Below are 25162 nucleotides of genomic sequence, written 5' to 3'. Positions count from 1 at the left end.
GAGGCCAGGCAATGTACTAGGTATTTTATTAATAATCAAAAAGTTCTTGTTTCTAAGCACTTAGAGACTAGACGGAAGTAATAGCAGTAAACTAAATACATATAACCAGTTACTGGTGTGCAGTTACTATGAATCAACACGTATGAACTGGGGCACCCAGCCCGGGAGGACGGGAGTACAGACAGGTTGGTGCTGATTACGCCGAAGCCCAGGATAATAAGCTAGGTGAAGCTAGTTGGATGAAGTGCTCAACTCTGAATGGCAGCTCAAACACCTTCACGTACGAGGGAACAATGCTGAACAAGAAATGATACTTCTTACAACTTGCTCTAAAGAAAAGAAAAAAATAAATAAAAATCCTTTCAGTTATATTTTTTCTGCAAGATGGAAAAAGATTTTAAACAAGATGTAAGACAGGAAAGAAGAATCAATATGTGAAAACATATGGAAAGGAAGAAAACCACTCATTTGTTCAATAAAAGTAAAAACATTATGAAATTCCCAATTAAATTCTCAGAAACTAAAGAGATCTGCTTCTTCAGCTAGTTCATGCATGACAACCAAGGATACATGAACAATTGTGTACCAGCACTAATGGGCACAAATTTCCTTCTTACTGCTTCACATGCTTGTACACAGGTGCTTGGTCTCCTTCAACACCCATGAGTCTTAGAATAATTCGTTTGTCCTAAATAAACCTTCATCATTCTAAAAGGCTTTAAGCTTCAACCTGATTTCTAAGAGCCATGGCCTAAATGCCTATCACTTTATCTCCCTCTGTCCTGAGACACAATGCTATGCTTCATATATTTATTCCAAATCCCTTAAAGCAAGAATCTGTAATTGTATTATTCTCAATTATATGTAAGGACAAAATAAAGGCTGGATATAATTCTAAAACAATTTGAGAAGAACATTCAAGAATTACAATTTGGACAAACAAATGTTGATTTAATTCATACATCTTTTATTCTTCTTTTGGCAAACATCAGATAATATGAGCAAAACTATATTGCTCACTATAGTTACATACATTCTTTTTTGCTTTATATAAGTTTGTAAACATATGTTAAGTGGATAAAATTCTTGGCTAAGGACATACTCCAAAACTCTGACATATACTTTTCTGAGTTAGGAGAAAAGAAAGCTTATGAAACTTCCATTAGACCATAATCACACAGCAAACTAAATTAGTATATGCTGTTTTTAAATTAACATCTGCCATTTTTTAAAGACTTCAGTTTTTGGTTACAGCTAAAATGATTTTTATCTGAAGTTTATGAAAGAACAGAAGCTGACCACACAAATCTTACTCATAAGCATATTGGCCGTTTCAAAATAAAAAATAATAAAAATAAACCTATAATCAAGGAAATTCCACTCATCTTATTAGAAAAAAAAAATAGCTACCAATGTTATTTTAAATATAGATGGCAATTTGTAATAACTAGGTTTCATGATATTTGCTTTATTTCTTAATGCTTATCTTTTGATTTTAAAGTAACAGATTACTTTATAATAAAGCCAAGCCATTTAGCATTTTATAATTTAATTCTTTTATAAATTTCAGACCCCAAAAATTTCAGATCAAGTATTACAAAACAGTCAGCCTTCAGAATATATTTTGTTTGGCAGACAGAATGGTTTTTCTTCTTTTGAATTGGAATACCTTCATGCAGTACTTAACTTGCTCTAAGCTGACCCATCCCTACTAGCTTCCCACATTGTCACCAGCTGGGCATGTGAGGCTGACACCCGTTTTTAATATTATAAAACTCAGTATTAACTTACAAAAATTAAGTTGCATTCATGGAGCAAAAATTCAAATATATCATAAACTTGATGCTAAATCTTAATACTCATTCCTAATTTGAGAAAAATAGATCAAACCAAATAGGACTCATCTTCATAATACTTAGTTACATAAAACATTATCAATAAGAAATGTTTCTATATATGGATACTGTCTTATTAGAATAGTGTTAACAGTAACCTGAAATCTGAGATAGATAAATCATTCATATCACAAAGTATTATATACTGTCTTTTCTATACAGTCTTGGCTCCCAAACAGTGGGCTTCAACTTCATCCCTACATATAATATAAACATTCTCAAATATTTGAAATAAAGGAAAGGTGTCATTAATAAGGCTAATTAAAATTACAACAAAGGCTTTCTTCTAATCCTAGAGAATGAAACAAAAAGAGAGGTAAGACAAATTGGAAACGAGGAAGAATTTGAAGTCAAGTTGGCCCTGGGCCCTTTTACATTGCTACTCCTTCTGTTTGTTCAAGTTAAAGAATAAGAGAGGCCACCAACTGCTCCTTAGTGGAACAGGCTGCAAAGAAAACAAAACAGCTAAGTGATGATGAGGAAAACAAAGAATATAAAAATTTGTAGTTATGAAGATGATCAAGAAATGATGGAGCTCCGGCTGGCTCAGTTGGTAGGGCATGCAACTCTTTATCTATCTCAGGGTCATGAATTCAAGCCCTATGTTGGGCAGAGAGATTACTTTAAAAAATTAAAAATAAAATAAAAAAATAAAAGACATTAAAAAAACTGTAAAAAAAAATGATGGTAGTAATTCTATTCTGAAGTTTAAGAAACAGCAAGGAGTAACAAATAAATGAGAGAGACAGTAATCTGACAGGTCTTTACTTGCACACAAATAAAAGGCTAATCTGTAATTCTTTAGAGGTTTGATCTGATAGGAAACACCTATTTACCTCTGAATTTGTCTCATTTCTTAAACTTAACTGATTCCCATGTGAATAAATATTTTAAAATTTTTAGTTATTAAAGCAAGGTTTATGGCTGCATTTTGACAGGGTTATATAAAAAGCTTCATAGTATTAATCCCATCAGTACCAAGGTTACTGAAATCAGATTCACTTATAAGCATTAATTAAATTTGCTGTCACCATTACCACATATTTGCAATGACAAAGAGACCAAGTCATTTCATTTCTTCAAGAATAGTTACATTAAAATGCTTACTGAAAGCTTTTAATAATGAGAAAAAAAATTTATTTTCAGTGCAGAACAAAATGTTCAGGACCCTATATTAATAAAAATATCAGTAAATAGGGTGCCGTCTTGGTCTGTAAATGATGTTCTCCAAAACTGACTCACAAGTGTTTTTAAAATACCACTGAGGGAACACTGGTTAAAGTTTATCGCTGACACATTTTTTAAAAAGTCTGTTAGTAGCTTTGCCATAAAACTGATTTAAGGTAGTTGTGTTTTTCAGTAATGTTAGAACAACCCAGCACTTGTAAGAATAGTCAGATCAGCACACTGTACTAAAACATAATTGTGCAACATTTTGTAAACTAGCTGCAATTTTCAGTAGCTGTGTTCACCAACTGTGTAACAGAATTGTAATGTTCTCCTAAGCCGTATGCATGTCTCATATATCTGAAATGAGAAAAGGAGAAATGAGTAGTTTAGACGAAAGTAATTCATTGTATATAAATGTTTATTATGTATATAAAACCAAACACTCTGAATGAATCACTCCACAGGGGTATCATTCAAAGACTTCATTGACATATTACTTAAAAGTTCAACACCATTTGAAAAGCATCAGCAGTCCCTAAAATCTGGTTCACTAACTCTAACTGAGTTTAAGTCAGGGAATACACAATCACTGGGGGGTAAAGGGAAATACTACAATGCTGAGTGCTCAATAAGCTTAAATTTTCACCTAAATCTAAGCCATTAATGACTACCTTTGTAGGTTTGGCTAATAAACACTAAAACCAATAGCAAATTCTCCATGCTTTGTTTGAGCGAAGAATTCTCATTCATGTAAAATACTTCTACAATATAAATTTTTAAAATCTCTAAGGAATAAACAATTAGGCAACATGAATACATTTCAGCTTTTACACTTGTTGAAACTTAGCATTATTCATGTGAAACCGGGAAAATATGAAAACTAATGCTAAAATTTGTAACCTTTAGAAATGATTTTATTCTTAATTCATACACAAGAATAAACCACTAGAAGTTTTTAAACACTTATCTAAATCACATATTGATGGTGCTTTCTAATTCCATAATTGCCTTTAACATAAAATAAGCATAATTAATGCAGCTGGATTTTTTTTCCTGATTAATAGACATACACAACCTAAAGTCTTTGAATAATTCTTTTTGTCTTACTATGAAAAACGTAACAGTAGAAATTTCCAGGTACTTACACAAGTATTAATGGTTTTTTTGGATATTCTTCACCAACTACAATAGGAGGAGAATCTGCCTGGATTATCTCTATTGGTGTTTGCAAAATGTGAGACAAGGCTCTTAGCTAAAGGAAAGAAAATGTATTAGTAAGGAAAATAAAAAGGTAAATCTTACTCAAATCATAAACTATTCAGTATGGGCAAACATCATCCAGGATGGATCCAGGAATATTCTATTCCTCACTGTATACCAAGAGCCTGCCACATAGTGGACACTTAATACATATTTTTTTATTTTTTATTTTATTTTTTTAATACATAATTTTTTAAAAACAAATATAATAGTTATTTAATCAAATGCAGAAGTTTTAAGCCCTGGCTGCGCAACAGCTTTTTAAGAAATAGCAATATCATAGTTAATGAAGTGAGGACATAGGTAGATTAGATTCATTATACTAGTCTTTCTACTTTTGAATATTGCCAGTTTTTAAAAATACTATTGCTCAGGCACTAGACCAAATCAATTACAATTTGGGAGGTGTTGGGGGTAAGGAGAGAAAGAATAGGTAAGAGTAGGAGGTGTATTTTTTTTTTTGAGATGTATTATTTTTTTGTAAAGCTTTCTAGATGATTCTAACATACACCAGTGTTGATAACCACTGTTCCATAATTTTCAAGGCATAAGTAGAATGAGTTACGGATATGAAATTATACTATACTTTCATGGAATTTCCATCTGATTAATACACAATGTTCATTTCACACCATTTGTTATCGAATTAGAGCTTAAAGCTAGATGAATAATAATAAATATCGGTAGTAACATTACTTAGACTTACCATGACCAAGCACACTAAAGCGCTTTATGTGTATTAATTCATTCAATCCTCTGGGATATCCCATATATCCAATAACCCTATGTGATATGTACTACTGTAAAAGACCTAGAGTCTGGGACGCCTGGGTGGCTCAGTGGTTGGGCGTCTGCCTTCGGCCCAAGGCGTGATCCTGGAGACCCGGGATCGAGTCCAGCATCGGGCTCCCTGCATGGAGCCTGCTTCTCTCTCTGCCTGTGTCTCTGCCTCTGTGTCTCTCATGAATAAATAAGTGAAATCTTAAAAATAAATAAATAAAGACCTAGAGTGTGAGGCAGAGAATGGTTAAGCTGCCTGTCCGAAGTCAAGCATAAGGAAATAAAATGATCTGCAACTGAACTAGTGTGACTTTGAGGCCAAGTTCAAAATTAATCATTTAACAGTCCTCATAGTGCCCTCATCTATATATTTGCCTGATTATAAGAACATTCTGTCTAGAGCATGGTCCTTTTAGGAAGTTTTAACGAAGAAATTATTTCAGGAATATGAAGAAAATCCTATGCTGCACAGTAGCAAACGTAATCCCATATTCTATCTCATAAAATGTTCCTTTGGGACATTTTTTTCTTATAACTGAAATATCACTTTTTTTAAAAGCCAGCAAGGAATGGATGGCATAAAGAAATTTCTGGAAATCTTAACATCCCTTTGAAGACTTTTGAAATTATATAAAGAATTTCTCTTTAATAATTTAAATATACCCCATTGTGAAAACAGCAGCTCTTATTTCAAATGAATTCACAGACCAAAAATTTATGACTGTTCGTCAAAAGATATTTTAAAGTTTTTTCCTAAAAAATTTTTTTTAAGATTTTATTTATTTATTTGAGAGGGAGAACACGACAGGTAAAGGAACAGAGGTACAGGCAGATGCCCTGCTGAGCAGGGAGCCCAACACAGGGCTCTATCCCAGGACCCTGAGACCATGATCTGAGCTGAAGGCAGACACTTAACCAACTGAGCCACCCAAGCACCCCTTAAAGATTTTTTTTCTCCATTTAAGAAGACTTGCTTAGGTCTCTAGTTCTCATTAATTTGTGACCCTCAAAAGAAAGTTCAAGCATCTTTACTCCTAATGTAGTCACAAAGCCACAATGAAAATTTCCTCAGTTTAGAGACCCAAGAGAGGCATACAAAACAAATGGACATATAGTTCCCTCTGGTGGCTCAGAAGAGGTACAAATACAGCACTACTGAGACAAAGATTTTGAAGAAGCGTTCACATCATTTCTTTAAAAAATACACTTCTTGGAAAAAATATATATACATTTCTTGAAGAAGTGAAATACTCCAAGCCACAATGACCTACCAAGTACACACCAGCGGTTTATGACCCCCACTCAATTAGGAAACTCAAGCTCGGGAGGTTGGCTGACTCCCTAGGGTCACCAAACTGAGAAGTAGAAGGAAAGCCAAGACCCAAACTCGGGACTTTCTCTCTCATTCCCTGACTTTCAAATACCCTGGGCTGCCACTTGGACCAATTAGATGTTTTGTTCATTTTGTTTAACGAAACAAAGTTAACAATAAGTTAATCAAATAAGCTTTAAAAAAAATCCTGATTAACTCCCTACAAGTGACTGAACACACTGATTTCCTACATGTGAATTTTAATATATCAAATACTGCTTTGAAGTCAGTATCAACTGAAATTCCAATCGTAATGTATTATGGTAGGACCTGACCTGTAATTTCACAGAAAAATAGTTTTCTATTTTCTGATGTAATGGATGCTACTTTACAATACTGATCTTCATCAGCTGAGCTACTATGGTCAGTTTCACTGTACTTGAAAAAATCTTCACTTCTCTAAGTCCAAGAAAATCAAATATATTGCCAGGAGCAGCATCACAAATGCAAACACACAGAGGCAACATTAGCCTCATCAACCCACAGATCAAACACTGGGCTATTTAAAATGAAATAGGGCTTTACTTCCCATAGATACATACTTTAACCACAAGCCTAAGAATGTTAACTCCTTATTTCAGTGCTTCATCAGTAGAGAAAAAGCAAATACGTAAAGAAAAGGGATATTCAATGAGAAACTGGGATCATCTGAAAAATGTCTGAATGCTACATGAGATTTAGAGATGATCTTAACGATCCACAAATGCCATGAATAGTTACAAACTTACCTCAAGCTGACCTCCCCATGCAGCTGTGTTGACGATATCATCACAGTACTTTCTAAACTCTTCTGTAGAGAAAAATGAGAATATAGCACTTAAAATAATTTTCATACATAACTTACAAGATCCCTTTTGTAGCCTCCACAATTCCTGATCATTGCTCAAGTTGTGACCTTTCTCGTTTCTCTTCCCTGCGCTCTGGAGAATTTAATCCACTTCCCAGATTGCTCCAACTTTGTACCACCTCTCCATCTGAGAGCAAAGCAATTCATTTCTGTTTCTCTCTCTCAGACTGAAGCCCAGGGACCTTCACTACATAACAAGGCTATTCTGTTTACCCAAGCAACCCCCAAATGGCCACCATATTCACTACCTTGACATAGTATTTTAAAGCCCAGACCTGCATCTGAAAAAATACACTGAACAACTAAATCAGGTCTACTGTCAGAACCCATTAAGACATGTGAGAAGAGGTGACCCGGGTGGCTCAGCGGTTTAGCGCCACCCTCAGCCCAAGGCCTGCTCCTGGAGACCCGGGATCGAGACCCTTGTAGGGCTCCCTGAATGGAGCCTGCTTCTCCCTCTGCCTGTGTCTCTGCCTCTCTCTTTCTCTCTCTCTCTGTGTATCTCTCATTAATAAATATATAAGATCTTTAAAAAAAAAAAAAAAAAAGACATGTGAGAAGAGAACTGGGGTAAAAGTGGAAATGAGTGGAAATTCCTTTCCCAGCAATAGCAGCAAATAGGGCCTCCACTTGCTATTTTTGAAAGCATTTACACCTTATTTACTTCAGTATCAGTTCTACCCAAAGAAAGGGCTTCCTAGATCAGTCATGAGAGGACGTAAAGAGCTAATTGCAGTTTAATGGCACATTTTGAGCATATGTACTTTTTTAAAAAGTTTTTTTGTTTTTTTGAGAGAAAGAGAGAGCACAGTGTGCATGCGAGGAGATGCTGTGGGAGAGGGAGAAGCAGACTCCCCACTGAGCAGGGAGCTGGGGACTCTGGGATCATGACCTGAGACAAAGGCAGCCACTTAACTGAATGAGCCACCCAGGTCCCAAGTATACACACTTTGATACAGAAAGTTAAAATGGGAAACTAACAGCCTCCCCGTTCAGAGGAAGGGAAAACAATTAAGGGCATCTACAGAAAACTGTGTACTGTGTGTTTGCCCCATTCACTGCTATATCCCCCATGCTCAGAACAGCACCTAGAACAGTCCCTGGCACTTAATGTCCTTCAATAAATATTGGCTGAATGATTAAGAAATTATGTCTTTTATCTTTTTCTTAAATTCAGCATGCGGAATTGCCACTTCTTTTCCAGTGCCCTGCAACTAGCAGAGTTAGAGATTCCATTAAAAGAAAGCCAACCTTAACCTTCCCTTGTCCAGCCCATCCTGGCCGTATGACTTGCTCCCAAGGGATACCACCACACCTTGCAGTCTTCTCATAAGGACTAACTTGCCTCTGTTATACCCCTGACTCCCCCCAAAACTCTCAGGCTTTCACCTGGTCTCCTTTACTTGCTAGTTGTGCTTTTTTTTTTAACCTCTCCATGAATCATTATTAATAATAATAATAGTAATAATAATAATATAATATATAATATTATTAATTATTAATTATTATTAACAGTATTATAAAGAATAATAAGGCAGGTTATTAAATGACTTATTTTTGGTTTTACAAAGTCGAATTTTGCCTAAATATATGTATGGCGTATGGAGAAAATTAAATCTCCCAAAGTACAAGATGAAAGAATTTTGTTTTCCCAATCATTCTCTCCTTATGGTCCTGGGGCCTTATATGTCCATAGACTACTCAAAGCTTACCTTGCTCTACACCCAAATCTGTGACATGTGAACTTACAATTTTTTCAATAATAATGCTATTCCCATTTTTATCTTAAATAAAACAATATATTTAGCCACAAAGAGTGGTTAAGTACTTAAAAGATCTTAACAAGCAAAATGTACTAGTATCTATTAAAATAATAAAAATTAATGCTGCCTAAATTTTGAGATTTTTTTCCCTCCATAATAATGATCACAGGTTTTTCTTCTTCTCAATCCCAGGAATCATTTTAACAGCCAAGATGGTGGGGGGGAGGGGGACCGGGGGGGGGGGGGGTAGAAAAAGTGGGGGAAAATTACATTACCTGGAGTATACATATTTCCTGTATTAGGATTTGTTAAAAACGGCAGAAAGTCTTCCACATGGCCTTGTATATATTCAGCAGTTTGACTTCTCAAGGCAGCCACGGTCAAGGGGCATTTCTGTTCTTTCAGCTGATCTTCAATGGCTCTGTACATACAGTGGCCATCAGATGGAATCTGTTTAATTTCCAACTGTCTAGCTGCCAATACTTGAGCAAGTTTTTCACTTTCTATGTGCCTAGCTCCAGACAAGTTCTCAATTTCAGCTTCAGCTATCCTTTCTTCTCGCTCCTTTTCCAATGCAGCTTTTTTGTCCTAGGAGGAGAATAGAAGAAAGTTAATTCACAAATAATTAGGATTATTTTACATTGATTGAGAAGACAGAAATGTAAGACTCTCAAAACTTCCTACCATCTTCCTTCTCCCACAAGCATTATCATATTGATGATCTCATCACTTACAAACTTTTCTATACTATGAACTCCTTCCTTTATTCTCATCTGCATGTACCCAACACCAAGCTCTGTACTAGGACAAAAAAAAAAAGGCTTTAAATTTTTCTTTGAAGTCTATTTAAAAACTACATGACAAGTTTCTAAAAATTCTACTTACTGATTTTAAAGTACTGCATTAAGACTAAGTTATCCTAGGCCTTAAAGCAACATCATCATCATATTTATGCCAAGCTAATCCAAGCTTCTTATCACTCAACTACTAGGGCATTAACATGCTAAATCACCAGGGAGGCATCAATATGCCAAAGCTTTTAGATGGTACAGGAATTCTATTTATCTAGCCTAAAGAAAAAAGAAAAAAAAAACAGTGCATACACACACACACACAGGCATACACATTTAATCAAAGCAATAGATAAAAACATTCTTCTTATAAAAATTAAAACGTTGGGCAGCCCAGGTGGTTCAGTGGTTTAGTACCACCTTCAGTCCAGGGCGTGATCCTGGAGTCCGGGGATCGAGTCCCACGTCAGGCTCCCCACATGGAGCCTGCTTCTCCCTCGGCCTGTGTCTCTGCCTCTCTATCTCTCTGTGTCTCTCCTGAATTAATAAATAAAATCTTAAAAAAAAAATAAAATGTTACAGATAGACTGAAGTCCCCCTAAGGGCCACTGCCTATTTCAGTGCCTGCTCTAGAGGTCTGGTGTGTATCTTTGTAGATTTTTTTCTAAGCGTTTTAACAAAAACAGATGCATTCATAAAGAAGTACAGAAAAAAATATTTTAACAAAAACGGTATCATATTACATTCTGCAATGTGCTTTCCTTATTCAAATCTCAGAGGAGCTCTTCCCATGGCAACATATGCAAAGATGGGGTGAGGGTAGGGCAATGAGATCTGTGACATGAGGATGGATAGGAAGTAGAGTGGGAAGGTAAGAAAAATGAGGAAAAAAAAAATTCTGATGGTTACACTAGCAAGGATCAAAGCAAGAAAGCACTGTATGTTTCATAGCTAAATATGGATCGTATAGCCAGCGTACCATAAAAACATGCTAAGAGATGAGGTTGGGGACAAAAAAGGTATGTATATAATTAATATACGTTAAATCTATTTATATATTGCTTAAAAATTAGATATAACAAAATATTTACAGTGCTTTTCTCTGGATCATAGGATTACAAAATAAGTTGTTTTCCCCCCAAACCCATACCCCCATCTATCTCCCCTTTAGCAACCATTACTTTGTTCTCTGTATTTATGTCTGGATTTTGTTTACAAAATACATTTTGTTTTGTGTGTGTGTACATGTGTATATGTGTGCTTTTCTGCATCTTTCTAATTCTCTATCATGAATATGTTCTACTATATACAAATCATGAATGCTTTTCAATTTAAGAGAACAAAAAAAGTTAAATTCCACAAATCTTGATATTGGTAGCAAATTACAGTGAAGGATTTGGTAAACCAGGAAAAAGTAAGAAAAAGTAAAGATTTTCATGTCCCTAGCTCTCATTCCTCCTTGGGGCACAAGAAATTAATGGAAAGGCAAATTTCAATTTAACTTAATGTTACAGACTTGAACTACTTGCCTGTTACATGCTATGCTGGAACCTAAAGTGATTTATAAGTTACCTGAATCAAAAACCGTATTATCTCCCTAATAAAACATATGCCATTTAAGTTTATTCTGCCCAAATCCAGCAACGCCAGAAGTAACATGAACCAATTTATTTCACTGCATACCTACAACTATGCATCACAGCAGCATACAAATCTTAAAACACAAGGTGGCACTATTACTTTATAAAAGTCTAAAAAACATTTTCAGGGGGGAGAGGAAGGATAAGCACCTTGGATATCATCTAATCCAAAACCCCTCACTTTCACTTTCCTCTGAGGAAACAGCACGCAGAAAGATTTCCAAAGGCCATACAGCTGGTTTAGAAGCAGAGTGGGACCAAGGACAACACAGAGCGCTCCTTCTATCCAGGCACCTAAATCAGAATAAAAGTTGGAGCAGATGGGAGCTGGAGTTAATTATGTCATATACTAGTACTAGAAGAGTGGAATTTTATACTATCTGCAAAACCATTTAATCCTCTAAAATACTAATCTAAGCATTTCACTTTTGCCCTCAAGTTCTGCTTCAGTGTTACACAGCAATTGTGTTTTCTTTCGAGGGCACAAGGTGGGAAATTTACTGGATTCTCTTCCCAGCCACGGATAGTTTCCTAGTTTCCCAATGGCGCTAGGCACTGTGGTTGCTACAGCCCTAGTGCTGGAGACAGAATGGCAACAATTAAATCTAATGAAAACACATACTTAGGTACTTAGGATGAAAACAGCAATTAACTCATTAATATACTGTCAGTAAAACTAGAGTCACGTCCAATATGGTAATGCAGCTAAATCAACTCTGAAGAGAAATCTTAAGAGCTGGGTACTCGTCCTGGGTTTCTATCAAACTTTCAGTTTGCCACTGAGACAACTGGGCTTCAGCTTTCTCATGTGTAAAATAAAGAAATTGAACTAGATCTCATTCCAGCTCCCAAATTTCCTATTTTTGGAACCAAATTCTTCTAAGTTCTACTTTGGGCTCTTTGCAGCATACGGAAAAGCTTCCTCCACTGAAGTCTGCTGAAGGAAATAAAATACTCCCTCTGTTTTTCTAGATTAAAAATAAGATATTTGCTCTACAGTATTCCAATAATAAATCTTCATAAAGTTTTGTCATGTTTTTCTAAGAGAGAATGGTATCTCTCCCAAAGATATACACAATTAACTAATTGGCTTTTTATTTTACTTGGTGACTTTGGTGGGGGAAAAAAGTTCAGGTATATATAAACTGTATTATAAACCTAAGTGTTTTCAGTTCTAGAATCCTATTAATAATATTACTATTAATACTATTAATGTAACAAAGCAATAAAAAAACTTTAGGCATTACTTCTAGAGTGTTTTCTCGGGATCCCTGGGTGGCGCAGCGGTTTGGCGCCTGCCTTTGGCCCAGGGCGCGATCCTGGAGACCCGGGATCGAATCCCACATCGGGCTCCCGGTGCATGGAGCCTGGTTCTCCCTCTGCCTGTGTCTCTGCCTCTCTCTCTCTCTCTGTGACTATCATAAAAAAATAAATAAATAAATAAATAAAATAAAATAAAATAAAATAAAAATAAAAATAGAGTGTTTTCTCTGCCAAGTGTTTAAGCAGGTGACTATGGGAAGATACTAATTTTTTTGTTAAAAAAGGTTGAAAAGGTATGCATTTCAGCTATGCAGTATCTTAGGAGAAAAGTAACAAAATGTTTGGGAAAAGTAAGGGAGTTGTTTTGTTGCCTAAGAGTCCGGCTGGGGATGAGTAAGATTTGATAAAGACAAGAAGGAGTTGGGACCTTCGTTTTCCAGAATTAAATAGGCTACTCTAAGATGTATCAATTACTAAGTAGAGCCAATTCAACAAGTATTTTGTTATGTCACTGTCAAGCAAAAATTCTGACCTTTGCTTTTGATCTATAGAAGCTAGATGACAACTATAAGGCTAGCACAAAGAGAACACACATCGTAAGTAGGAAGTTAAAACCGGTTAACTTCCAAGATACCACAAAGTCTATGATTTTATGACATTCATAATCATAATATTTACTCAAGAAAATAAAATCCTACATACGTATGAGAAATGTCTGACAATTTGCAACTTAACTTTCAAACAACAAAAAAGACTCGGTCTTGACTTGAATTTCTAAGAGGCACACTATGCAAGACAGAACATGGTAAACAATACTATCATTTGCTAACCCACGAGCTCTCCAGGCCTTGTGTTAGGGCTTTGGAAACAGTACAGTATTTAATACTTACAACAACTCTATTAAGTAGGTATTATTTCCCCCATTTTATACACATGAAATTGAGGTTTAAAAAGGTGAAGAATCTTACCCCAAACCGAAATAGTAAGATTAAAACCTTCATATGTCTGACACCAAATACCATGTCCTATTAAATTAGGTACTACTAAATTATAAAATGCTAAGTTAGCTTAAAAATAAAAATTTAAATCCTATAAAACATCAAGCGTTAGTAACAACATTTGGAACTAAACATACTGGATTTAAACCCCTTCTTTTTCCAAATGAACAGCCCTTTCCTAATCTAATATCATTCCTGTAATTTTGATTTCATGAACTCACTACTTCCAACTAATCAGCTTCCCTACAGCTCTCCAATAATGGAAAATTTCATGCTCACATTTTTTTTCTGTGCATGCTGTTTCTCCTGCTTCAAATATCCTACTTAAATAACTGTACTTTCTTAAAATTCCAACTCATTATTTAATACTTGGCACAAACGAACGTTTCCTTCTCTGAATTTTCACTGCAACTAACCATTACAAAGATACCTGCATAATCCTGAGAATTTTGTTACACCTGTGTATCTTGCTTAATTTCTAGATTCAAAGCCTTGTTTCACCACTTTTTACCATAGTTTTTAACCAAAACTGTGCATCAGAATCACCTGGGCCCACAATGTGAAGATTATGAAGTCTGGGATAATATATTTGTAAAAAATATCCTTTGCACACCCCCTTCCTGTCCCTACTCTCTAGGAAACCTGGAAGCTGAATGTGTTATTTTATATTGCTTAGGCGTATTTTCTTCTCTTTAAAATGAGGATAAGAATCTGCTTCTCAGGATTATAATTAGGACTAAATGAGATTTCATATAATCTATATGCCTAGCACTGTATCTGGCACCTAGCAAGTGCTTAATAAATGTTAGTTCAGGTCCTTTGACAAGAAATTCCAACATTTTCTTTTCCTATTCCTTGGCTATACAACACCTAAGATAGTAATAAACGTATAGCACTAACTTAATTACTTGGTGACATGACATTCATACCCGTCTCTTTTGTGCTTTTGATATCCGAGGTGGCTGATTCTCGAGAACCAAGTTTGAAATGTTAACAGCAACAGAATCTATCTGAAGGAAACAAAAGTATTACAAGTTAATGATAAATACTTTCAAGTTATTTTTTAAAGTATTAGATTATATTATTGAAAATCGCAAATATGTATAATCCCACAATTCAGATTTGAATGACAGTACTAGATGCAACAGTACGTGACATGGATTTGTCTTTTTCTATTTTTAAGGGAGAATTCATCAGATTCCCAGAAAGTCTTGTTAGAGCTCTCCAAAGATAATGTTCATCCCTGCAGGCTTTCCTTCCTTCTAGAAATTTCCACTCCATTAATCTGAATACTTCCTGTGAGTGCCAACTCATTCAGCAGTTCACCTTTCCCCTCTAAATGATGAGAGTACTTATAAAATTTTTAAGGTCCTGTCCTGAGGCGCCTGAGTGACTCAGTTGGTTACGCGTCAGACTCTTGATTTCGGCTCAGGTCATGATGTCAGAGTCCTGTGGAGCCATGCATCAGGCTCCACACTTAGTGGGGAGTCTGCTTATCCCTCTCCCTCTGCTCATCCTTTGCTCCTCCCCCTGTACACACATAGTATGCGCACTCTTTCTCTCACATAAATAAAATCTTTAAAAAAAGAAAATAACAAAATCATGTGCTGGCTCAGGTCATTACTGCCTTCATAACCTCAAATGTGGCAGCAAAGGCCTTTCTCCATCTCAATTAGCCAGACCTGATGAATACTGTTGAGCTTTCTCTATCCTCTCCCATCTATAAACTGATAACTACAGGTAGAAAAGTTAATGTATTGTTGAAATATCACGACCAATCTTAATCATCAAATGGCTATCGTGTTTGGGGAAGAAGAAAGATGCTAGTCTAATGATTAACATTAAGAACTAGTATTTTATTACTGCAACTGTAACTTAGTTATGAGGCCTCTAACAACAAAAAAGACAGCAGTCTCCAAGGCTATACTCAAAGTATCAAAATATCAAAATCAGATTAAGACTTCAAAGAGTGTCTATATCAACTTTAGTAAAATTAGAATTCTTTTATTTTTTCAGAGGAATCTGCTAAAATCTACAAAGCACCTGGAAAGCAATGACATGAGAATTCAGATAGTGTTCAGAAAGAAAAGCAGCTTAAGTTAATGAAAAAGATACTGGGTCAAAGTAAAATAGGAGTTTGTATTTTAACAGCATTAAACAGTATGTAGCTTAAAAAATCAAACATTTTTGTCCTTGGAAACTTAGGAAAGAACTCTCAAAACTGAAAATTGAAAGAGCAAACCAGACTATCTCGCTAATTGAAAAGATAGGGAGATAATCAGGAATACCAAGATTGTGACAACACGATTAAACACCTGGAGCATCACGCCTTGCTACTTGGCAATAAAATACATTAAGGCATAAAAGGCCAGGATCTTCTGACTAGCTATTAAGGCTAAAGAAAACGAGACCATGTTTAATATAATGACCACTGTAAATCAGTAAAGACAAGTTGTTTTCCCTGTCAACAGCACACCAAAAATAAACCACATAAAAGTAAATTATGGAAGATAAAGTTTTTGTACAGACAAAAGAAGTTTCTAACTATAGAAAATAGAGGGGTGCTTGGGTGGTTCAGTCGCAGTTTAGCCTTTGCCTTTGGCTCAGGTCATGATCTCAGGGTCCTCGGACTGAGACCCACGTGGGGCTCCCTGCTCAGCGGGGCGACTGCTTCTTCCTCTCCCTCTGCCCTCTCTCCTCACTTGTGCTCACTCTCTCACGTGCTCTCTGTCCCTAATAAATAAATAAAAATCTTTAAAAAAAAGAAAATGGAGTAAGGCTACGGAGTCTGTGATCCTTAATATCCAAACCCAACAATAAACTACCATACCACACAAAGTTATAACAGAATTCTGATTTCACATCTTGGAGTAAGACAGTCCGGATTTTTAACTCTCTTAACTTAATAGCTGTTATAAATTCAGAAGGAAGTTCTAATCTCTCTGAGCCTATTTGTCTCTTGGAAAATGGGATTATCTACATTTACTTCCTGGGTTCCTCATAATGTGCTACTATGAAAATCACATGAGAATAATGCATATAATATGTTAAAAGTCGGGGATCCCTGGGTGGCCCAGTGGCTGAGCACCTGCCTTCGGCCCATGGTGTAATCCTGGAGTCCCGGGATCGAGTCCCATGTTGGGCTTCCTGCATGGAGCCTCCTTCTCCCTCTGCCTATGTGTCTGTCTGTCTCTCTCTCTCTCTCATGAATAAATAAAATCTTTAATATATATATATATATGTATATATATATATGTTAAAAGTCTTTGGCACACAATGTCTATTACTACAATGATAAAATAAATATTAGTTAAAATGAGAGCATGCTCCAATTTATCGAGAAACAAAAGGGAGTTTTCATTTGTTACAGCTTGTTCCTAATGCACTTTTATAACCTAAACATGATCTCACATTTGCTGTCCCATTGTTTTCTTACAGACTCTTGTGCTTAAACAGCATTATTTGTATCATGTTATATGTGGAGAAGTTCATGCTCGGGAAGCTTAAGTAACTTTTCCAGGGTTACAATACTATTTAATGGCGATTCTGGGGCCAGAGATCTGATCCTCCAACTTCCATTTGGTGAAGTTTCCTCTAGTCCGCTTTATCAATCTGTTCATTTTTGGGGCAAGTACATAACTGAAGTGTCCTTTTTTTTTTTTTTCTGCCCTCCCTTACAAAAATACATTCCCACGTAAACCTGCTCCCAGAAATTGTCATGAAAGGTGATACATGAGCATGATTGTGTGACTTCCGTTTCTTCCAATACTATGATTTCATACAGTGAAAAGCGGCTTTCAGATGCCGCAGGCAAAGAGAAACATCACATACTTTTCCCCCCTTAGAATTCAGCTTTAGTTGCTCCAGTTCTTCTTTATGTTTCTGTTCCATTTCTGCTTCCAACTTAGCGACATCTTCAGTGAGTTGCTTCCTCCTCTTTTTGTCATTCTTGGGAACAGCATTCTTCATACCCTGAATTTTGGCTGAAAATCCACCAAAAACCATTAAGCCAACCACACAGGGGTTAAGAGGAGATGAGAAATAGGAACAGTCAGGGGATGATGGCAAGGGGAGAAAAGGCTGCAGACAAGTAATGATGCACACAAGAAGGATGATCACATAATCACACATTTACAGAGAAGAGCCCAGACGGAGAGATCAGAAATAAATATCCTCATCAACCGAACTGTAGGTCTGTTCAGTCAATAAAAATCCTCAACCAAACTAATCATCTGTTCAATAAATAAAAATCCTCAACAACCGAACCGTACGTCTATTCAATAAATAAAATCTCATCAGCCCAACCGTTCGTCTGTTCAATCAATAAATCTCATCACCCAATCCGCACGTCTATCAATCTCATCACTATCCACACGTCTGTCCAATCAACCAACTTCCTCATCACCCAATCCCAGGTCTGTTCAATCTCGTCACCCAATCCGCACGTGTGTCCAATCAATCAATCGCATCACCGGAACTGCACGTGTGTCCAATCAATGAATCAATCTCATCACCTGATCCGCACCTGTGTCCAATCAATGAATCGATCTCATCACCTGATCCGCAGGTGTCTCCAATGAATCGACCTCATGACCCGAACCGCACCTGTGTCCAGTGAATCTATCTCATGACCCGAACTGCACGTGTGTCCAATGAATCAATCTCATCACCCGAACTGCACGTGTCCAATCAATGAATCGATCTCATCACCTGATCCGCACGTGTCTCCAATCAATGAATCGACCTGATGACCCGAACCGCACCTGTGTCCAGTGAATCGATCTCATGACCCGAACTGCACGTGTCCAATCAATGAATCAATCTCATCACCCGAACTGCACGTGTGTCCAATCAATGAATCGATCTCATCACCTGATCCACAGGTGTCTCCAATGAATAGACCTCATGACCCGAACCGCACCTGTGTCCAGTGAATCGATCTCATGACCCGAACCGCACGTGTGTCCAATCAATGAATCGATCTCATCACCTGATCCGCACGTGTGTCCAATCAATGAATCGATCTCATCACCTGATCCGCACGTGTCTCCAATCAATGAATCAATCTCATCACCCGAACCGCACCTGTGTCCAATGAATCGATCTCATCACACGAACCGCACGTGTGTCCAATCAACGAATCATCACCCGAACCGCACGTGTGTCCAATCAATGAATCGATCTCATCACCTGATCCGCACGTGTCCAATCAATGAATCGATCTCAGCACCCGAACCGCACGTGTCCAATCAATGAATCGATCTCATCACCCGATCCGCACGTGTGTCCAATCAATCAATGACTCGATCTCATCACCCGCCCCGCACGTGTGTTCAGGGTGACTGGGGGGGGGGGGGGGGGGTAACGTCTCGGGCTAGCTCCGTCCCACATCCTTCCGAGACCTCGGGACTGAGCGCAGGCGTCTCGGGAGGCCGCGGGGCGGGGGGGGGGCAGCGGGGGCAGCGGGGGCAGCGGGCAGGCACGGTCCGCGGGGGGGGGGGCGGAGGGGCTCGGCGGGCCGGGGCCCCGGAGCTCCCGAAGGCCTGGCGACGAGGGCCCCTCCGGGGCGGGGGCGGGGGCGGGGGCGGGGGCGGGGGGCTCCCGGGGCCCCGCAGGACCGCTCGCCCGCCCGCCGCCCGCCCCTCCGCCCTCCGCCCCTCCGCCGCGCCCGGGGACGCCCGCCCCGTCACCTTGCAGCTCTTTCCTCTCTCTGCGGTGCCTCCTCGCCAGCTGCTCCTCCTCATCGAGCTCCTCGGCCAACGCCGCCTCCATGACGACCGGGGAGCCGCGCACCCGCGCCGGCAGAGGCCGCAGCCCGCGCGGCCCGGCACTTCCACCCTCACCCTTCACCCGGGGCCCCATTGGCCGCGGCCGCGACCCAGCCCCGCCTCCCAGGCGGCTCCGCAGCCGAGCCGAGTCATTGGACGGAAGGGAGCGGCGCGGGGACGCACGCATGCGCATTCCCGGGCCTGCCCCTTCCCGCTCGGATGGGGCGGGGCGGGGCGCGAGCACGACAGCCGATTGGCGCTGACGTGAGGCGCGCGGTGATGACGCCGCGGGCGCCATGTTGGGCGTTTCCTGTCGCGCCGCGCGCTGGGCAGCGACCGTTAGATTGCCGGCTCTCCGGTCGCCGAGAAAGGCTGCTCGGGAGGTAAGCGAGGGGGAGAAGCCGTTTGAGTAACAGGCTGGTGGTGACCAGTGGGACGCTGTGGGCCCCCTCGGTCGAGTGGCGGTGGTTGAGTTCTGTGTATTTGTTTTAAAGGTGGTCCTAGCTGAGCTCGGAAGAGACCGCTTGGAATCGAGAAAATGCCGCCTCTGGACACGGAAGAGCTGGGAAGCCTGGAGAGCTACGGGGCGGGGCAGCTCGCCGACCTGTGCCCGGTCATAAAGAGGCTGATGCGAGAGCGCCTGAGGAGCATCAGGGTCTTGAGAGCGAGAGCGGAGGCGGGCGCGCTCGTCCGGTCACAGAATCGAGCTGCCGACGCGAATACGACCCCGGAGAACCGGGACGCCGGGAAAAAGGAGAAATAAATGGAAGAGGAGAGGAGGCCCATCTCCAGCATCGTGCCCGGGAGATAACCGTCGACGCTTAACAGAAATACTTGAAAACAGCGCAGCCGAAAAAACAAAAAAAGAAAAAAAAAAAAAAAAGAAAAAAGCTAAAGAACCAGTTGAAGGCAGTTTTCCAGATTTGAAGGCCGGTCCGAATCTGCAAACACCAAAAGTGGGTAGAACACCAGTAAAACTTGACAGAAAGCAACACGTAGACACACCCTGGTAGCGACGTTTGTAAAACTGGAAGGAGAAGAAAGAAAATGTTAGATAATTCGGAGAAAGGTTATCTAAAAAGAAAGGAAAAAAAAAAAAAAAGGCAGGTTATCTATAAAAGGGTGGAAGTCAGACCCACCCACCCCCACCGCCCCCGCCCCCGCCGGTTTTTCCCTCGCAGCTCCAGACCCACAAAGGTAGTGAGTGGTGCAAGGTCTACTGTTTTAAGGAGGAACGGTCTTGAGTGAAGAGCTGTGTATCCTGCGAGCGAAGTCGTGGTTTCTACACGGAGGCAAGTGGGAGGCGTTTCCAGATGCAGGGGTGGGAGAAAGGTGTATCACCCACACGCCGGCCTTAAAATCCCCGCCAGGTTCTGTTCCCGCCGCCCGCGGAAGCGACTCCAGAGTGGGGAGGCATTAAAGCTTGTTGAGTTCCGTTAAGGTTAAGTTATTAAGTTGTTAACATACAGGGTCGTGCAGAGATGGCGGAGTCGGGTCTGAAGTTTCAGTTTATCTCCTTTGAAACGGAAACGCTGTGCTACAATGTTCAATTTAGGGAGCAAATGTTACTGTTCGTAGTGTGTAACGTAGACATAGACGAGCATTGCCGTTCAGCTAAGCAGAAGTAAAAGAAAAGGGCTTTGTCACTGTGGCCAGGACAGAGAGAGTAAAGGCATTCCGAGTGTTAGTTCGGTAAAATGGGAAATTGGACACAGTTTCGGGTCCTCTTATGTTTGATTATAGAGGAGGAATAAGTAAAAAGTTTGTTTATAGTGTTAATACCGACAGTGTAAAAAGAAAATGTCCAAATCTCTGGCTGGGGAGACGGTAGCTGTGAACCTTGGCTTCTGTACATCTTGCCTCGGGAAAATCGGCAGTTGCTGCTTCCTTCTGAGTAAATTTGGCGTTAGATAAGTGTTAACAGATAAAATATAGCGGTTTTATGGATTGGAGCGGAAGTGATGAAAAAAAAAACAGCCAGGAAACCTTAAAAGTAACATAGATTGACAGAGGTACAGGTGAATCATCACAGTCTTAAACAGGCTAACTACTCTTGTTGAAAAGATTCCAGTTGGGTCAAAAATGACTCTGAACCTGAAATGTGATGTTCACGTTTGTATAAAACAAAGGATTAAAGGAGTTTAAAGATAATGAAAACCTTTAAGTCATAGAAATTGAAGTAGGAAGCAACATTTGTATCAGAATTTAAGCTATAACAAAGTTATACAACACAGTGTAGGATGTAGCATTTAAGAATCTTTGGTAAATAACGCGTTCATATGCAGACTGTTCAGTATCTTGATGTGAGTGGTAATTTTTAAAAATAGTTCATTTTAGGTATTTAATAAAGTAATTTCTTTTTTTAAAATATTTTTTAATGTGTGTGTTTGTTTATTCATGAGAGACAGAGGGGCAGAGATGCAGGCAGAGGGAGAAGCAGGCTCCTCGCATGGAGCCCAATGCAGGAATCCATCCCTGGACCCCAGGATCACGCCCTGGGCGGAAGGCAGACGCTCAACCCCTGAGCCACCCAGGCGCCCCTAATAAAGTAATTCTTAATTAAAATACATATGCTGGACACTGACTTCAACACTTAGTAAATGTAGTTGTAGTAAATGAAAAAGGATAAAGTAGGAGGGATGTGAATGTGTGGATAGTATGCATTACTTTGCTACTTCATTTGCATTCTCTTCAAATTATCCTGAAACTTCTCTAAATGGTCTTGTACTAGAGAAAACTTGAATATATGATCACATTGCACAAATGACTACATTTCAAGGAAGCCTAGAAACTAAGGTTAAAAGCTGAAAAGTCACATACTTAGAATTTTGGAATGTTCCTAAATTATTTGGGTCAAGGAGAAAAACACAATTTAGGAAACGCTACAATAAGGACGTTACACATTATATGCTGTGGAATGAATGTACAAAAGGCAAGGAACAGGGAACCAATGGCATGTGTACACCTAAGATAGAGTTAGTAACAGGAGTTTATAAAGTTTGTTACCTTCCCATCCTAAGTAGTAGATTTTCTCCAATATAAACTATTCTGAGTGCCACAGTTAGTATCTTGGGGACAGATTTCTCCCAGTTGAGTTTTAAGTTCTAAACAGCTGATTTTCAAAGAGGAAGAAGCCGAAGTCTTTTCTCACCACCACAACCCCCACATACACACGCGGTTTTTTTTGTCTCTTAGACCTCCATATAATATTTCTTGCTGTATGGTTTTTATATTGAAATTATGGTCCTCAGCAACATCAGTATTGCCTGGGAGCTTGTTAGAAACATACCTCAGGTTAATAACCGCATGGGAGTAGATTATAAAATATATTAAACAGCTATAAGCTTTCTCACTGAACGTAAGGCCTTGTACATTATAAATGCTTAATGCTAAATAGTATTAGGAACAGTTTTGCTGAAGCAGTGTTACTGTATAAAAGTGTTATCACTTGATTGTAAGCTATTGCAACGTCCCTATTTGAACCAAAAGATTTGGTCACATTTTCTTAATGTTTCAGGGCAAGACTGGTACTCCTGTTTTCCTCCTGTCTGGAAAATTTGTAAATTTAGGACACAAGGAAAACTTTAGAAATATTGGAGGACAATTTAAAATGGTAAAGACTGAGCCTGTGTAATAATAATAAGCCTCTCCCTAGTGAATAAAATGACCATGGAGTGGATTTAAATTCAAGTCATGTGCAGATCACGGTTTCTGGATGAAATCAAAGACTATAAAAGCTGTAAAAGGCCTTCATTGACAATAGAATTGGTGACAAGTGGATAAATAGGATTATTAACCATTGGAACAGCAGCTCTAGTAAATTACAGATAGGACTTGAGTTCTCCAGTGCTGTACTCCCCTGAAGGTGATAACATTCTTGTATTAGTAAGGGTGGGCTAGAATATGCAAACCAGTTGCCTGAAGATATTAAGATGCAAATAATGATAAAACATACTTAGGGTAAAGCTGAAATCCTGTATTTCTTAAAAGTGTCCGTGTGTTGATGCTGCCAGTCTGGATACATACCACGCTTTCAAGTAGAAAAATAGTAAGACCTTCACTGTGTCTACTAACCATGAAAGTGAGGCTCAAAAAGTTATTGGCTTAAGGCCACATAGTAAATATGAGAACCAAATCTGATTTCAAGGCTGAAATTTTTGTCAGCTATGTAATCCTGCCTCATCCACACTACAGCACCTTAGAAGATTGTTAGGATAAACTTCTGGTTTATGTGATAAGGAAGAAAGCTCATTACTTCAGTTAAGGTACATACACAGAAAAAATGGCTTATGGGGGGAAAAAATGAGTTGTGTTTGTAACATACTGATCGTATTTGTGACAAGTCAGATGTTTAGAAATTCAGGTCCAGATGCAGAAGAGATGTCAAGATTGGAAAATTTAGGTTTGAGTTTTCTTTCTGATTCAAAGATGGTATTTGAAGCCTTGAGGAATCAGCCTGAAAAGGATGATAAATACAAGGAGAAAGGAAAAAGGAGATTAAACCTTAAGGGACACCTGTATTTGATGGGTAGGTTTAGAGGAATAGAAGATTGAGATTTGTAGTTTCAATTGAATTCGACATCAAAAAACAATGCACACTGCAGTCACCCTTATACTTGAGATGGCTAATATGGAGTATGGGCTTTTTTTTTTTATATATCCAAAATTTCCTTTTAATTTGTAATTCACAAATTTTAAAAAAATAAATTGGCACGCCCATTGCTCTAAATGTTCTAATTTGTAGTTCACTGATACATAACTATATATAGTCAATTTTTGTTACTAGTAGTTATTTCTGTAAAGTCACTCAAGCACTGAATTAGTGAATACTGTATCGTTGCATCAGCGAGAAAGATAGGATTAGGTTCCTGTGAACATCTGGTCACATTATTTTCATCAGCTGATCAATACATAATCTTGTTTTAAGATACTTAAATACGTGTTGTTGATTCACTAACATTAAACTCAGCCAACAGCCCTGTTATTTCTCTGTAAGGCACTTAGGAACCAACACCACCCAACATTATTCTTAGGCCATTTTAAACAGCAAAATCACCAAGAAAAAGCACAAAAATGTGAAAACCCCACTAAGTATATCATGAAAGGGGCACTTGTTTGCAGCCTGAGAGTTGAGACAAGAAAACAGTGTCACCTTGTATTATCATCTAGGCCTATCCATGTCAGGTGACTCAAATTTGCTGCTACTCCGCATATGTACATGCCATAAAAGCGCCATAAGTATTGATTTGAGGGTTTACTAATTTTAGTAAACAAATTCATATGCAGAACCTGCAAAAAAATGAATATGGACTCTAATTCAGTATGTTTTTGTGGAATTTCCAACTAGAATTTGGGGAGCCATACTTACATTTCATCCTTGAGAGGGTACAACCACTGATAACCCCTACAGAATTAAGGGTCATTGCAGTGGTCCTGAAAGACTTGTGCCTGGTTACCATGAACTCAGCAGTTTTTCCTTCTTTCCTTTCTGTCGGCACTGAGCCAGCAAGTCTGGATTCAGCAGCTGCAATTTTGCTGTCCTGTCTGAGACAGCAAGATGTTCCCAATATGGAACAAAGCCAAGTTGAAATCTAGACTCTGTCTCAAATATTTCA

General features: G+C 38.8%; 1 protein-coding gene and 1 long non-coding RNA gene across 4 annotated transcripts; one reads left to right on the top strand and one right to left on the bottom strand.

The window, feature by feature from the left end:
• On the bottom strand, positions 1-19654 carry OTUD6B (OTU deubiquitinase 6B). 3 transcript variants are annotated; one of them, XM_038579724.1, is made up of 7 exons: positions 19470-19652; positions 17611-17762; positions 14709-14789; positions 9363-9675; positions 7206-7267; positions 4211-4317; positions 947-3422 (listed from the first exon to the last, which is right to left on the bottom strand). In XM_038579724.1, the coding sequence occupies exons 1-7, from the start codon at positions 19639-19641 to the stop codon at positions 3338-3340; spliced, it is 972 nt and encodes a 323-aa protein (XP_038435652.1). In that variant the 5' UTR covers positions 19642-19652; the 3' UTR covers positions 947-3337. The 3 variants fall into 3 exon arrangements, with proteins under 3 accessions (XP_038435653.1, XP_038435652.1, XP_038435654.1); XM_038579725.1 differs by lacking the exons at positions 947-3422; positions 4211-4317 and adding an exon at positions 1-329 and having other exon boundaries at positions 19470-19654; XM_038579726.1 differs by lacking the exons at positions 14709-14789; positions 17611-17762; positions 19470-19652 and adding an exon at positions 11669-11812.
• Positions 19655-19776: 122 nt separating this feature from the next.
• LOC100682992 lies at positions 19777-21590 on the top strand. Its single transcript, XR_005381224.1, has 2 exons — positions 19777-19930; positions 20042-21590. It is a non-coding gene; the product is annotated as an uncharacterized LOC100682992 (long non-coding RNA).
• The last annotated feature ends 3572 nt before the right edge of the window (positions 21591-25162 follow it).

The sequence above is a fragment of the Canis lupus genome, chromosome 29 (genome assembly GCF_011100685.1).
Source record: "Canis lupus familiaris isolate Mischka breed German Shepherd chromosome 29, alternate assembly UU_Cfam_GSD_1.0, whole genome shotgun sequence".
NCBI classification, from domain to species: Eukaryota; Metazoa; Chordata; class Mammalia; order Carnivora; family Canidae; genus Canis; species Canis lupus.
This window is presented reverse-complemented; position numbering and strand designations above follow the sequence as displayed.